Source organism: Aythya fuligula, chromosome 5, assembly GCF_009819795.1.
Source record: "Aythya fuligula isolate bAytFul2 chromosome 5, bAytFul2.pri, whole genome shotgun sequence".
NCBI classification, from domain to species: Eukaryota; Metazoa; Chordata; class Aves; order Anseriformes; family Anatidae; genus Aythya; species Aythya fuligula.
In genome coordinates, this window is record NC_045563.1 from 31,822,677 (window position 1) to 31,837,711 (window position 15,035).

The 15,035-nt window shown below is 44.7% G+C and overlaps 1 protein-coding gene across 1 annotated transcript in view; it reads left to right on the forward strand.

Annotated features, from left to right (window-relative positions):
• The window catches only part of LRP4 (LDL receptor related protein 4), a 39,580-nt gene that overhangs the window by 19,664 nt on the left and 4,881 nt on the right, over positions 1-15,035 (forward strand). Inside the window, exons 14-37 of the mRNA XM_032187985.1 lie at positions 28-245; positions 567-743; positions 1,343-1,465; positions 2,173-2,381; positions 2,955-3,036; positions 3,690-3,795; positions 4,703-4,904; positions 5,246-5,435; positions 5,683-5,814; positions 6,472-6,612; positions 7,317-7,403; positions 7,612-7,783; positions 7,867-8,029; positions 8,275-8,500; positions 9,857-10,160; positions 10,497-10,715; positions 10,862-10,996; positions 11,169-11,277; positions 11,595-11,739; positions 12,259-12,372; positions 12,675-12,798; positions 13,458-13,525; positions 14,042-14,129; positions 14,666-14,807. Coding sequence (XP_032043876.1) covers positions 28-245; positions 567-743; positions 1,343-1,465; positions 2,173-2,381; positions 2,955-3,036; positions 3,690-3,795; positions 4,703-4,904; positions 5,246-5,435; positions 5,683-5,814; positions 6,472-6,612; positions 7,317-7,403; positions 7,612-7,783; positions 7,867-8,029; positions 8,275-8,500; positions 9,857-10,160; positions 10,497-10,715; positions 10,862-10,996; positions 11,169-11,277; positions 11,595-11,739; positions 12,259-12,372; positions 12,675-12,798; positions 13,458-13,525; positions 14,042-14,129; positions 14,666-14,807 — 3,676 coding nt within the window. The remainder of the gene's footprint in view (positions 1-27; positions 246-566; positions 744-1,342; positions 1,466-2,172; positions 2,382-2,954; positions 3,037-3,689; positions 3,796-4,702; positions 4,905-5,245; positions 5,436-5,682; positions 5,815-6,471; positions 6,613-7,316; positions 7,404-7,611; positions 7,784-7,866; positions 8,030-8,274; positions 8,501-9,856; positions 10,161-10,496; positions 10,716-10,861; positions 10,997-11,168; positions 11,278-11,594; positions 11,740-12,258; positions 12,373-12,674; positions 12,799-13,457; positions 13,526-14,041; positions 14,130-14,665; positions 14,808-15,035) is intronic.

Consider the following 15,035-nt stretch of genomic DNA (forward strand, 5'->3'; position numbering starts at 1 on the left):
TAACCCGTTTCTCCTTGCCTCCTCCAGCACTATCTACTGGACTGACTGGGGCAACACTCCCCGCATCGAGTATTCCAACATGGATGGCTCTAATCGGCGCATCATTGCGGACACGCACCTCTTCTGGCCCAACGGACTGACCATCGACTATGCAGGGCATCGGATGTACTGGGTGGATGCCAAGCACCATGTCATCGAGAGGGCTGACCTCGACGGGCGGAACAGGAAAGCTGTTATTAGCCAAGGTAAATAACGGGGCTGGGTACAGGGAATGCTCTCTGTGGTAAAGAAGAGTAGTAGAATGTTAACCTGAGTTTCAGAGCCACCTGCTTGTAGGTGAATTCTGTTGTGTTTTTACCGTGGGATGAATTTTGTCACTGCTGTGAGATGAGCTCCGCTATCTGGACATTAATGGACAGGAAGTTTCTGTCATGTTAGTTTAAGGTGGATTTGAACAGGTTGATTGTGGAAATGTCTATGGGGTGGTGCTAAGAGTTCCCTTGCCTCTGTGCTTGCCTGACTCCTGTTGAGAATAATTAAATCCCTTTATTGGACATCCATTACAGGCCTTCCACACCCGTTTGCTATCACCGTGTTTGAGGACAGTTTGTACTGGACAGACTGGCACACCAAAAGCATCAATAGTGCCAACAAATTCACAGGCAAGAACCAGGAGATCATCCGGAATAAACTCCACTTCCCTATGGACATCCACACGCTGCATCCTCAGCGCCAGCCAGCAGGTAACTGCAGAGGGAGTAGAGACCTATTAGAGCCTCTGGAAGATCTGCTGCCACCCACCCTGTAAAGCAGGGAGACGGCAAGCCTGAACCCAGGACATTGACACATCCTCCACTTCTGTCCAGAGCTGCCACCGCACCTGCTTCATCCAGCAGTTCAGTTTAGGTCCCCCAGTAGCAGACAGAGCTAAGTGTTACCTCAGCTCCCCCTGCTGACACTTGGGAGTGGATGCTTGCCAGTGAGAAATAAGTTGTGGTTCGTGTACTAAGAACAACTGGGGGGAAGAACGGGATGGGAGGGAAGTGCAGGAATCATAAGTGGGCACTAGTAATGACCGACACCTCCCTTATTCTTTTTAAATTACTGTAATCTGCTTGGCAAGTGGATTGATTTAAAAGCTTTTTTTTTTTTTTTTTATCAGATCAACCCCTACAAGTGGAGTTAGTGCTTTAGTTTATTGTCTTATCTACACAGAAGTTCATTGAGAATAAGTCGAGTTATGTTATCCGTGTGAGACTTTGTATCTTGGCTGGTATTTTTCCTCTTTTCTTTTACTCTTTGCTTTATGTGTGGTTGTCTTTGTCTTTGGCTACTTGAGCAGGGAGAAACCGTTGTGGGGCCAACAATGGGGGCTGTACGCATCTCTGCCTGCCGAGCAGCAAGGATTACACCTGTGCCTGCCCCACTGGCTTCCGCAAGACCAGCAGCCATGCCTGTGCCCAGAGTAAGTGAGGTGGGACCACAGCCTGTGTGCCCAGATGTTTGTTGGGTGGCAGAGGGTTGGAGACGGGAGTAAGCAGCAGAAGTTGCTTCCAAGGGGATGCAGCTGGATGGACTCAGTAGTATTAAGGGCCCTGCTGCAGAATATCTCACCTTCTTGATGCATTCCCATGTTCTGCATTCGCACTCCCCTTGATAGGCTGGATGGGTGGGGATGCAGAGAAGTTCCATCCTTCAGTCGTTAATCCAGTGTTGCTATTGGTGCCGTGCTGTCTGTCGCAGCTGACTGTTTCCCTAGAGCTCCTATAGCTGTGTCAGTGATGAACAAAAAATTCAGCTTTGCTGACTGCCAGAGTTTCTCTTAGTTTGCAGCCAGATGGGAGAATCAGGCCAACTGTTGTCCTAGATTCTCGAGAGATGGCATAGTTATTTGATTTGGAGAGATGTCTGTGCCATTCTTTGAAGAACATGGTTGAATTTATTCGTTTTGCGTAGGTTACCCTCAGGAGACAGCTCTCTACTGCTATGCTTCTCCCTGCTCCCAATCCCCAATAAAGTGATATTTTTTGCTACCAATAAAATCCTGGGCTGTGACCTGCCAGTGATAGATGATGTAAGGTTAAGTTTGGATATAGCAGGGAATTGTCTGTGTCTATCACTGTGTTGTTGAACTTAGAGAAATTAAAAGAAGACCTTTCGACCTTTGATCAGGTCTTGACAAGTTCCTGCTTTTTGCCCGAAGGATGGACATCCGTCGGATCAGCTTTGACACAGATGACCTGTCAGATGATGTCATCCCCCTTGCTGATGTGCGCAGCGCTGTGGCTCTGGACTGGGACTCCAAGGATGACTATGTCTACTGGACAGATGTTAGCACCGACTCAATCAGCCGAGCAAAATGGGATGGATCAAGCCAGGAGGTACAGTGTTAACTATGTGTGGAGACCATCTAGCCAGGAGACTCTTAGAATATCAGTTTTGAATCTACTGGGATCTACTGGCTTCCTAAGGAGCTGTAGTTCATGTTGTATTTAATGTTCATTGAGGCCCTAAGATCACTTAACACTTCATACACAAGTATGGTATATGTTCCCGTTTTTCTGGAAGACATTGAAGTGGGACACAAAGCACGTTGATTTACTAGCTTTGTTGTAGCCCTAAAATCTGAAAGGAAAAAGTATTAATTCTTCCAGTGATGTACTACATTAATAACAAGAGCCACAGTCCTTGGGACTTGCATGTGCCCTTAATGAGGAGAACAGAGTTCAAGGTTTTGGAATAGTATTTTAAACAGACAATGAAAAATAGGTGTTTCTTCAAATGTAAGAGTTATTTGAACTTGTAAGCCCTTAGTGCTCTCATATGGCATTGTTCTCCTTGTGCTTTTGCCTTTTGAGAATTACATTGTTTGAGAATGAGTAGTGCATTGGGCCAGTGCTTTTTCTCTAAGGTCTAATCACATTAATGATTTTTTTATTTTTCTTTTTGTTTAGGTCGTGGTGGATACCAGCCTGGAAAGTCCAGCTGGACTGGCAATTGACTGGGTTACCAACAAACTATACTGGACTGATGCAGGTATGGGATTCCTCTGCTTTACATAGGCTTAAACCTTCCTTATTAGTAATGAAAAGTGAATAATAGCTGGGTAGTTCTAACTCATCCCCAAGTTTGTCTGTTTCTGTCTAGCAAAAAAAAAAAAAAAAAAAAAAGCACTTGAGATGAAACTCGCTTTAACGAAGTGGGAGCTGAGGTGATATCTTTAGGTTAATTCTCTTTGCAGCGTCCCCAGTACTAATTCTGTAGAAAGGTTTATAGCAGAAATCAAGGCCCACTGTTGTCTTGCTGCAGAGCTTGTGGTTGTACATGTTCACGTATCTTCCAGCAGCGTATCTTGCGGTGCAGCAGTTAGGATTTGGGGGTTGTTCCCTGCCAGAGAGTCATAGTTCAGAGAGATGTAAGAAAGACGATTCCTTTCCAGCTGTTCTCTCATGCCTCTGTAGAGGTCTTGGGAGCTTATTAAAGTGCATGAGACTCTGCACCAGTCACAGCCATGAAGTGGCATGAGAGATCTAATGGAGGATGATACTTTGAGCCAAGCTTGTTACCTATTTTCTAGGTATGAAGAGAGATGGAGAGAAAGGAATAAAGCATTGCTATATGGATGTTTCTTGTGTTACTTATTGTGATTCCAGAAGTGCGTGTCTAATTCTTTCTCTCAATATTTGTAGGAACAGATCGGATAGAGGTCTCCAACACAGATGGGACCATGAGGACTGTTCTGATCTGGGAGAACCTAGACAGACCTAGAGATATTGTGGTGGACCCTGTTGGAGGGTGAGAGACAATTTTTTCTGGGATGATGTGGGAATTCTTCTGTCTCTAAAGTTGTTCGGGTGCTTTGTTGTTGTGCAAATGTCTCTCCCTGGTGCCTTTTGTTCTACGTCCTGCCGAAGTCTGAAATTAGAGACCTGATTTGGGTGCTACCACTAATATCCAAACAGGATAAGTAGGGGTAACTACCTGTCATGCTGTAGAGCTTTTGCAGGAACTGGCTGCTGTTTTCATTTGTTTATCTTTGGGACCTAATGACTAGAGATCTGTTACAGAAATGTTGTGAATGAGATCTCTTCTGTTTGTTTTATACCTATGTTAAATTTCTATTCAAACTCTCTGCTTATCAACCAGAGTTGAATCAGAAGGATTTCCTCAGGTAGCTTAGTGTTGATCTTAAGCAAGATGTAATGCTAGTGATCTGTTGGCTTCAAAGCATTGCCTCAGTGGGAATATTGAGGGATCAACTACACCACAGAAAGCAAACCTGAGTAGAATAACAGAAACAAATAGTTTTAATTAGGGATTTTGCTTCTGAATTACAAGACTGTGGAGCTAGGGATTGGATGGATAGAAAGAAGAGTACTGCTCTTTCCTTGAGTGGATTACTGGAAGACCATTTCAGCAAGAGTATAAAGGACTAGTGGTGGAGACTGGTAAATAACTGGTTATTTATTAGACCTTGAACTTTTTCCTCCATGTGTTAATAAGGCCAGTACATGGACAATGGAGAGGATATCAATTTGAGTATGATTTTAGGCACAATACAGAAACCCAAGGCTAGTCTAATACTGTGCCCTGTTGGCTTCTGAAGGCACCAGGCTCTTTTGTGTCTCACTACAGGCACTACCTGGCTGTGAAAGCAGTAGAGGAGTGCAGGCATTTACTTCTGTCTTGGCCTTGTGTTCAGGTTCATGTACTGGACTGACTGGGGAGCCAACCCAAAAATTGAGCGTGCTGGTATGGATGCCTCAAACCGCTTGGTGATCATTTCTTCCAACCTGACATGGCCTAATGGCTTGGCCATTGACTATGAGTCACAACGCTTGTACTGGGCAGATGCGGGCATGAAGACCATTGAGTACGCCAGCCTGGATGGCAGCAACAGGAAGGTAAGGAGGTTGTCTTTAAGGAGAAAATTTTGGAGCCTGAGGTGCAAGTCCTAGAGCACCAAGTGCGAAGAGGCCCTGCCCCTCTTTCCAGTTGAAAGTGAAATAACCAAATCAAGACATGCTAAGCTGCTTTCACTGGGATAGAAGAGCTCCCTTTCAGTTACAAACCGTGTATGAGGAAGCCTCTGTTTGAGGGTTCATGTTGCCTCATCACTCTCCTCATGCTGTGACTCTATATTATAATGTTGAGAGAGGGGGCAAGGGGAGCCATTAGTGACATCTTAGTAATGTTTTTCTTAGTAATGTTTTTTTTGGGGGGGTGCTGGGGGTGATCTGACCAGGTGCTGATTGGGAGCAATCTGCCTCACCCCTTTGGACTTACTCTTTATGGCGAGAGAATCTACTGGACAGACTGGCAAGCCAAAAGCATCCAGAGTGCAGATAGAAGGACTGGGCAGGCTCGTGAAACACTGCAGGACAATCTGGAGAATCTTATGGATATTCACGTTTTCCACCGGCACAGGCCACAAGGTACAGAGTTCATCCAAAGCCACATGGAGAAGAGAGCTTGCTGAGGCTCTGCTGTGTGGCACAGCTCTCCAGCAAGGAGCTGGCCTGTCTGTCAACCCTCAATGCCTTAAGTCTGGATGGAATATGAGAGCATGAAAATAACCCTGGGCTTGACATTTAAGGGCATTCTAGAATACATTTCTATAGCTATTCTACTCTGTTTGTTCTCATTTTACTGGCTTATGGATTCACATCATCTTTCTTGTAGTGCGTACACCATGTGAAGTTAACAATGGAGGCTGCAGTCACCTATGCCTTCTGGCACCTCTTCCAAAAGGTTACAGCTGTACCTGTCCTACTGGCATCAATCTGCAGGCTGATGGCAAGACCTGCTCTCATGGTGAGTCCCCTCTGCAGGATCTTCATTGTAACTGGACCATAACTACATTCCGCTCCCACCTTGTTACAGAACAAAATTCACTTCATGCACTTACCTGCTTTACTCCCCTTGAAAAGCCCGTTTGCTGCCTGTACTTTCACTGTGAGAGGGAAACACTGAAAAAAGCTGTCAGTAACTGGATTGATGCAGAAAAAATTGTACTTGAAATTGCACTGGCCTAACTAAACTGGCTCTCACATTTTCCTCATGCTTTTGCTCTAACTTACTTTTAACTACAAGGTGCTATATCCTTTAGTAGATCTGTACTCACTCCTTCTATTGACTCTTTTTTGAGGATTGTGGAAGGCTCTTGGCTTCAGGCCAAGGTACGTTCATTTGGACATCTTAACAGGAAAGCCAACTCCTGATTCCTGTTCCCCACATGGTACCAGAAGTAACTCTTCCATGAGTGCACTCATTTTCAACTTGGAAATACTGAGTGATGTGGAATGATTCTTTAAAGCTCTTGTGCCCCAACTCCCCATAAGCAGAGATCTGTCTCAGACTTCACCTTTTCCACTGAAGTGGGTTTTGGCTCCAGAATGCTCAATAAATCAGGCCTTGCAGTTGGCTGGACTTGTTTCTCACTGATACCTGTCTGCTTTCAACTTTCTGCAGGAATGACCAGCTTTCTGATCTTTGCCAGAAGGACTGACATCCGTATGGTCTCTCTGGATATTCCCTACTTTGCAGATGTCGTTGTCTCAGTCAATGTCACCATGAAAAACACCATTGCAATTGGAGTGGATCCTCGTGAAGGTATGAACTTCATAGTGTATCAAACTGCCTGTTTGAGAGGCAATAAGTGACTTCAGTATCTAAATGTCTGAATAAAGACCTGGGTGCAGATTTCACTGTTGTAGATTGTGAATTTGGGTAGATTTTTTTTTCTAGTATATGCTGCAAATGTTCCTTTCACATCAGGAAAGGAATACCTACATGAGAACAGACAGCCCCAGCTAAGTGGCCAAAGCTGCATGCTATACAGGGAGAGGTTCCTGTCCATTTTGGATTTAAGAAAGCTTTCCTCCTGCTGAATTGTGTTACAGCAGTAGAGCTGAGGCTTTGTCTATTGGCTTATACTAAAATCTGATGCTGTGCTTGATGTAAACCTACTGCTGTGTAGTAAGGTAGATGATATGATTGCTGTCCTCAGGGACATTGCTAGAAATAAGACGTGGGATTCTACTACTAGCTGATAATGCGTTATATGTTCTCTGACCTTGTGTGTAGGTCACTGTTAGAACAGCAGAGAACTCCCCAGAGCCAGTGCTACCACACCTTTTGGGAAGAACTGGAACAAGATAATTTGTGTTGTTCTATTGCTCTAGCTGAACAGTCTTGTGCTGCTGCTATTCCTGTGCAGTCAGATCAGTCTTGAATGGCCTAGCTGGTAGTCAGAGACCTGGATCTGATTGTTAAGGGTTTCGGTGATTTATTTTAATTTCTCTTCTTCCACCCAGGAAAGGTTTACTGGTCAGACAGCACACTGCGAAAGATCAGCCGGGCTGCCCTTGATGGCTCCAAATTTGAAGATATCATCACCACAGGTAAGAGTGATTTTGTCCAGGGGTCCTCTTGTGCAGTGTGGAAAAAAGAGATTCTCTGATCTCCCGGTGGAATAATCTTTAAATTTTTGGTGGAAGGGCAGGCAAAGAATAAAGCAACTCCCCGATGAGTTGCAAAAAGGCAATATTGGAAGCTTCTGAGTAAGCTGAGAGGATGAGCAGTGACTGATACACCTTAGTGTTTTCTCAGGTCTGTTGACTACGGATGGGCTGGCCGTGGATGCTATTGGCAGGAAGATATATTGGACAGATACAGGAACAAACCGTATTGAAGTGGGCAACCTTGATGGCTCCATGAGGAAAGTCTTGGTCTGGCAGAATCTGGACAGCCCACGGGCAATAGCCTTATACCATGAGATGGGGTTAGTGTTGTCAAGAGGGTTATCTAGGTGTTGGAACACAGCTTCTGACATCTATTTCCATAATACTTACTGCTTTTCTCTAGGTATATGTACTGGACAGACTGGGGCGAGAATGCCAAGCTGGAACGCTCTGGAATGGATGGCTCAGGACGTGTGGTGTTGATCAGCAACAACCTGGGCTGGCCTAATGGACTGGCAGTGGATAAGGCTGGGTCCCAGCTGCTCTGGGCTGACGCACACACTGAGGTCTGTTTCTGTTCTTTAGTATGGTTTGTCACTGGGTCTTTAGTAGATCCTGGAGGCTATTTTGAAGCTCTTGAACAAGCTATTGTAAGAACAAGGGGAACATAAGTTTTTCCAAGAGCTTGGGCTGTGTGGAGGGTGGACTTGAATAACATCACTTAGGCTCTGGTTCCCACTTGATATAGTCGCTGTTACCAAGAGGGTCAGTGTGTTGAGTGTTCTGCTGATGTGATTGCTTCTTTCTTCAGCGTATTGAGGCTGCAGATCTCAATGGTGCTAACCGCCGCACCCTGCTGTCCCCAGTGCAACACCCCTATGGCCTGACTTTGCTGGACTCTTACATCTATTGGACTGACTGGCAAACTCGCAGCATTCACAGGGCTGACAAGGATACTGGTGCCAATGTCATCTTGGTGAGGGCAAACCTGCCTGGCCTCATGGACATACAGGCTGTCGACAGGGCACGGCCCCTGGGTGAGTTGCTAGGCTGCTCCCAAATGAGTGTGTCTGCTTGTGGTGATTAGGAGAACCCTTGGGTCATTGAAAGTAGTCCTTTGAAAAAAAATGAGTGATAGAAATAGAGCACCAGAATCAGCTTTTCTTCTTCCCTCTTGTGTATCTTTTTTTATAATTTCCCCTGTTCATCCAGCTCCATAGGCCTGTTATTTATTTTTTACTGCATGCCTTTTGACCGTTCACTTCATTTCCTTCACTGGATTGCACTGACAGCCTCATTATCACGTGCATCAGAGCCATTTTCTTAGGAAGACTGAGTCATGCAATATTAGACTTCACCTGAGTCTTCTGGCAGTGGACAGTCTTGTGTTTTTTTTTTTGTAATCTCCAAAAGACAATCATTCCTCTTAAGCTTGTTGCTGAAACCTTGTTTCAAGTTCCAGTCATTTTTTGCCCAACTACTGCATGCTTCATCTTCCCACTTGCCACTTTGCTCTACAAATCTGTGCTTTGTTAGCAACTCTTAATATATCATCCGTTCTGTGCCAGAGTGGAATTCCTTATGTTACCTTTTGGGGATCCTATACAACCTCATCTTGTCTCCTTGCTCTTCAGTGTGAGTTGCTTTGTGTTGTCCCTTCATACTGGGGAAATTCCACTGAAATGTACTTCTACAAAAGACTCTGTGCTGCTTCTCTGTCACTACTAACAGTAGAGCATTGCTCTTGACAGTACAACTTAACAGTATAACCTGAAGCTAGAACTCTAGCCATCATATCCCTCTTACATTCCCTCCACTCCCTGCACCTTAAGGGCTTATCCCCTCCTAATAAATGTATGCTGGCTTTTCAATGAAGAAAAAGAGTCGGAACTGAAGATATGACCCTAATATGTCAGACACTTACAGCAGGCTTCTCTGATGCCTTTGTTTATTTGCCACTGTGTGCAGCTAACTTGAAACAGAAGCTTCTTTGTCAGCCTGGCCTCTGGTGCATTGTCACGCTGCTTCCCCACAGGGTGGGATCTTTAAGTCAGCATTATTTTTTTGCAGCTATAATAAATCTAGGCTGCAGTTCTGTGAATCTATCAGCATTTGTATGATCCTTTTTCCATGGGAAAACTGATCAGCAAGGAATAAAGGTCAGGATTTTGCTCCTGTGCTCCCCGCTACTTCTGTGCCTTTCTGTTCTCCTTGCCCAACCATTCATTTTGGAGGGAGGCAATCTCTGTATGCAGGGCCGTAGATTCCCAGTAAGGCTACAGTTAGGATGAACTCAGCTGCTAGCAAGTTGTGCATGTGTGTAGACTTTAAAATAAAGCTTTGTTCTCTGGGACCACATTGATCCTTAAAATGTGCTTTGTCTACTTCTAAAGGCTTTAATAAATGTGGATTTCGTAATGGTGGCTGCTCCCACCTTTGCTTGCCTCACCCCACTGGCTTTTCCTGTGCCTGCCCCACTGGCATCCAGCTGAAGCGAGATGAGCAGACGTGTGACTCTTCTCCAGAGACCTACCTACTCTTCTCTAGCCGTGCTTCCATCCGTCGTATCTCACTGGACACCAGTGACCATACAGATGTGCACATCCCTGTTCCCGAGCTGAACAACGTCATTTCTCTGGACTATGACAGTGTGGATGGCAAGATTTACTACACAGATGTTTTTCTTGATGTCATCAGGTGTGTGCCAGTGATCTGCTCGGCCAGTGCCCAGGTCACCCAGCTGTGTGTGCTCTGTGCCACAGTGAGCTGTGTGGAGTGTGCCAGGAAGTTGGGGAAACCATGAGATGCTGTCAATACACCACTATTCATGCCTTGTCTGTGGCCTGCAGCATCATGTGGTTTGCTGAAGTAAATGTTAAAGGTGTCTTTAACCGGCTGGAGATTATGGGGAGAAAAGAGATTTAGGAGGCAGCAGTATGAAGTAATCCTGTTGGTGGGGGGACCTTCTTGTGTGATCCCTGTCAGGAGCTACCTATTCCTCACTGCCGTTTGTTACTGATTTTTTTTTTTCAGGCGATCTGATCTGAATGGTAGCAACATGGAAACTGTTATTGGTCAGGGTCTGAAGACTACAGATGGCCTGGCAGTGGACTGGGTCGCGAGGAACCTCTACTGGACAGACACAGGACGCAATACTGTAGAAGTAGCTAGGCTGGATGGCAGCTCCAGGAAAGTGCTGATCAATAACAGTCTGGATGAGCCCCGAGCTATTGCTGTCTTTCCCAAGAAGGGGTAGGTTGGGCAGATAGTTGGGAGAAGCAAACTACAGACCACATGAGCCTTTCTGAAACCAAATAACGCAGTTTACTGAAACTTCTAGCTGAATAAGGCTGAATAAAATGTTCTTTTTTTCTTGCATTTGCCTCTTATCTCATTAGGTACCTCTTCTGGACAGATTGGGGTCACATTGCTAAAATTGAACGGGCAAACTTGGATGGCTCTGAACGTAAAATCTTGATCAACACAGACCTAGGATGGCCAAATGGTTTGACCTTGGATTATGACACAAGGAGGTCAGTGAAATGATTTCTTGCACCTGTATAGAATTAAAGGATATAATAAATTTTCTTTAACTGTTTTAGCTTAGTTTCAGGAAGTGTTTTGATTGGTCTAGTCCATTTTGGCTAGCAAATGACTAGAAAGTAAAGAGGGATTGGAAGCTCACCTCTTTCCCTGTTCCTCCAGGATTTACTGGGTGGATGCACATCTTGATCGCATAGAGAGTTGTGATCTCAATGGGAAGCTACGACAAGTGTTGGTCAGCCAGGTGTCACATCCCTTTGCTCTGACCCAGGTAAGAAGATTTACGCCCACATACCTTTCTCCCTGCTGTGTTGTTTGGACAGTGGAGCTTTTGGACAGGCAATTATTATAGTCCGGGGGAAAACGAAATAGATATGGGGTAGTACTTCTGTGGAGTTAACAAAGGAATTTTGTCTGAAATCCTCTGGGGTGTACACAGTCTTTTTCTTTATGACAAGAAGGGGTTGAAAAGGCCTTTCTCTGGGGCCTTCTGACACTGGGACATGTTTTTGATGGGTATCCTGCGTCTATGTGGCTAAACATGCTAATGGCTGTGAGTTTTTTCCTTCTTGCTATCTCCCTGAGCAGCAGGACAGATGGATATACTGGACTGACTGGCAAACCAAATCTATCCAGAGGGTGGACAAATACTCTGGACGGAACAAAGAGACAGTCCTGGCCAATGTTGAGGGGCTAATGGATATCATTGTAGTTTCCCCTCAAAGACAAACAGGTAAATAGGAGGGCCTCCTCTCAGGCAAATGTTAATTGGAGTCAAAAGGAAATCTAGAACATTGTGCTACTATAGATGTCAGGTGAGGTTGACATCCTTCCTTGGATGCAAACTTAATGTGTCTTCCCTGGGCACGTTCTTTGTCTGCCTGTGACATTTCAGCCAAGAACATCTTGACTGTGTTCTCTTACAGCTTTGATCAGCAAATGTCACTGTCTGTATTATTCATCTGACATTGTGTTAAAACAGAATGTGAGCTTGTTTTTTTTTTATCTGTGCAGCTCTGTTGACTGGGCTCCTGTCTACTGATTTCCAGTGCCTTTGTTTCAAGGCTATCCTAATCTTACCAACATCTGGCTATTGTCATCACTTTCTTAGCAGTCAGATATAGGGCATGTACCAGAGAATAGTAATTTGCCGAATTTCTAGGAAGTAGCTCTGGCTGAGCAAGAAAAAAAAGATTGTTGAGCTCCTACCTGGCCATCTGCAAGAGATTTAAAAATTGCTTGTTCCTTCCAGGTACTAATGCTTGTGGAGTGAACAATGGAGGCTGCACTCACCTCTGCTTTGCCAGGGCTTCTGACTTTGTCTGTGCCTGTCCAGATGAACCAGATGGGCGGCCCTGTTCTACTGGTGAGTTTTGTGAGCATCGCTTGGGTAGTAGCTTCCATATGTGAGCCACTGCCACTACTTACATGTTGAGCATTCATTTGTCTATGGCAACCAGAGCATCCTGAAGCTCTCTAGTGCGAAAAGTTTGCAAAGCCTTGTACTTGGAAGTAAGACAACTGTGAGCAGAACTTTCTTCCGTCCTTTCTGCTTGACAGGCTGGGTTTGGGATGGCAATCACATTTCAGAAGCTATCTATAGCTTACCAGACTTGTTCATCTGTCTCACAAAGTTGGGGTCGTCTTTATTTTTCTTTGTCGTTCTAGTTCCTGGTGTGGTGCCCCCTGGTCCTGAAACCACCAGAGTAAGTGAGAAAAGTCAGACACCACCTGGCAGAATGGGTACCTCAACAGCCAAACCTCTCACATCTCTGGAAGCAGTGGAAGGAAAGTAAGTACTATTGTTCTGTTGGAGTTGGGGTTTGAAAGTCACCATTTGTGCAAGATGCAACATACAAGCTTTCTCTGGCTGTCATCATCCAAATACACATCTCCTTAGCCAAAAGGGGCTATTCCAGCTCCAGACTTTACAGACATAAAGACATAATGAAGTGTTAAATTCCTCCTGAGCCCACGTTGCTCCTTTTGATTTATTTTTCAACTCCTGATTTTAAGAACTTAATTTTGAGAAGAGACAGGAATTTGTTGCTCTAGTTCACTCCAATGCATCACACCTGACAGACAACTGAGGAAGTGGTTTTGCTGGGTAATATATGGCTGTAAATATACAAGGCAAACTTTTGGCTTTGTTGGATACAATCTATTGGACAGAAAAATCTCTGTGCTGACTCTAGGAAGTTTTTTCTTTTTCTTCAGCACTGTGATTTTTGCTTCAGCACTGACACTGAAAACGTTGTGATCTAGTGAAATACACATATGAGGTCCTCTCTCCTCTGGATGCGGGAGGGTACTAGAGAGGAGAATGGAGAGCTCCTGTTGTAGAGTTGGAAATGGAAGGGATTTCAGTGCTAGCCTGTTCCATCCTGTCTTTTGATACTTTTGGTATTACTTTCAGTAACAGGATACTAACTAAGTCCTTTTGTCATTCAGCTGCTCCGACAAAGATGCTATACGAGGCTTGTGTACCCATGCCAATGAGGCAGTGTTGGCAACAGTGGGTGAGTTCCCTTTCTTTGCTCTTAAACTCGATCCTTAATTCCTCAAATCCTTTCTGAGCAAAATGTATCTGAAAATGAATAACAGTCATACACATACATTAGCCTATATGGGGACTTTTCCAAACGCCACTTTGATGTGAAGAATACTGTTGTTTTCTTTCACCTCCTACTTCATCCACTGGGCTCTCTCCTTTAATGTTACCCCGCTTCACCATCCTCTTTGTGTTTAGTGGAGGATGGTTGGTTAGGTTAATGGTTTCTCACTACATGAATAATCTGTTAGCAAGGAGGTCTAACTCATCTTTATCCAGCCCCATTACAAAGATCGTGATGCTCCTGGTTTGCTGGGGCCTAGGTGGGAGGAATGGATTTGTTAATATGTCAAATAAAACCCTTTGCTAAACCTCTGTGTGTTGACGTTTTACTTCACGTACTTCTGTATTTTGTTACTGAGGTCAGAATTACCCAGTGGAAGTTAAGGAAAGTGTATAATGTACCCTTGCTGTTCTCTTTCAGGAGAAGGACTGCACGTTAGCTACATTATTGGGGGCCTTCTCAGCATCTTGTTTATTTTGCTGCTTATTGCTGCTTTCATTATATATAGGTAAGTGATCTTTTCCCCTTCTCCTGGACCATAGTAAAATCTAGCCTGTTTAAGAGCAGAAACCTCCTGAGTAACACTTTGTAAATGCCAATGAAGAAAGACAATCCCTTTGTTTTCATTTGTAAGCAGTGTCTGATGATTGTATTAGCCAGATCAGTACTGTTCCTTTGAAGTGTTGGGCGTGCACATATTTTTGAAGCAGTATTGGCTAAATTTTCTGCAGTGAGCTTAGGAGTTATGGACGGGGATGTGAGGTGATTCATATCTCAGTACATGTGTGGGCCTGTGTGTGCTCTGCCAGGTAGCTTCTCAGATTATTGCCAGTATAGCTTTAGTGGTTACATGGCAGAGCCTTGCTGCACCTGGTAGCTAGTGAGTAGAGTATACTGGTAGCTGAAGAGCCTGGTGAAATCAGTGTTCCCCCTCTCTTTGAGGGGCAGTGAAGATTTCTGGAGCTTTCCATTCACTGAGCACTCAGGAGCTTCAGATCCTGGCAGAAGAGCTCTTTCTCTTTTCTAACTGCTCTCTTCCTCTAGGCATAATAAGTCCAAGTTCACAGACCCTGGCCTGGGGAACCTAACCTACAGCAATCCTTCATATCGGACATCTACCCAGGAGGTGAAGATTGAAGCGATTCCCAAGCCAACAATGTACAACCAGTTGTGCTATAAGAAAGAGGTAAGAGCTGCTACTAAAGATATGGAAGACGAGTTCAAGCTGCTGTTAGGTATAACAGGCTTTCACGTGTGAAAATGTTGCAGCTCTGTCAGCATTTACCCTTTAGGACACTGGAGGGACAGCTTCAGTAAATTTCTCAGGCTCCTCCAAGCAGCAGCATTTCTTCCCCAGTGAGCTGTAGTGAATTTGGCCTGTCTTTAGCTCTGTGCTTCTTCTCCACTCCCGCAG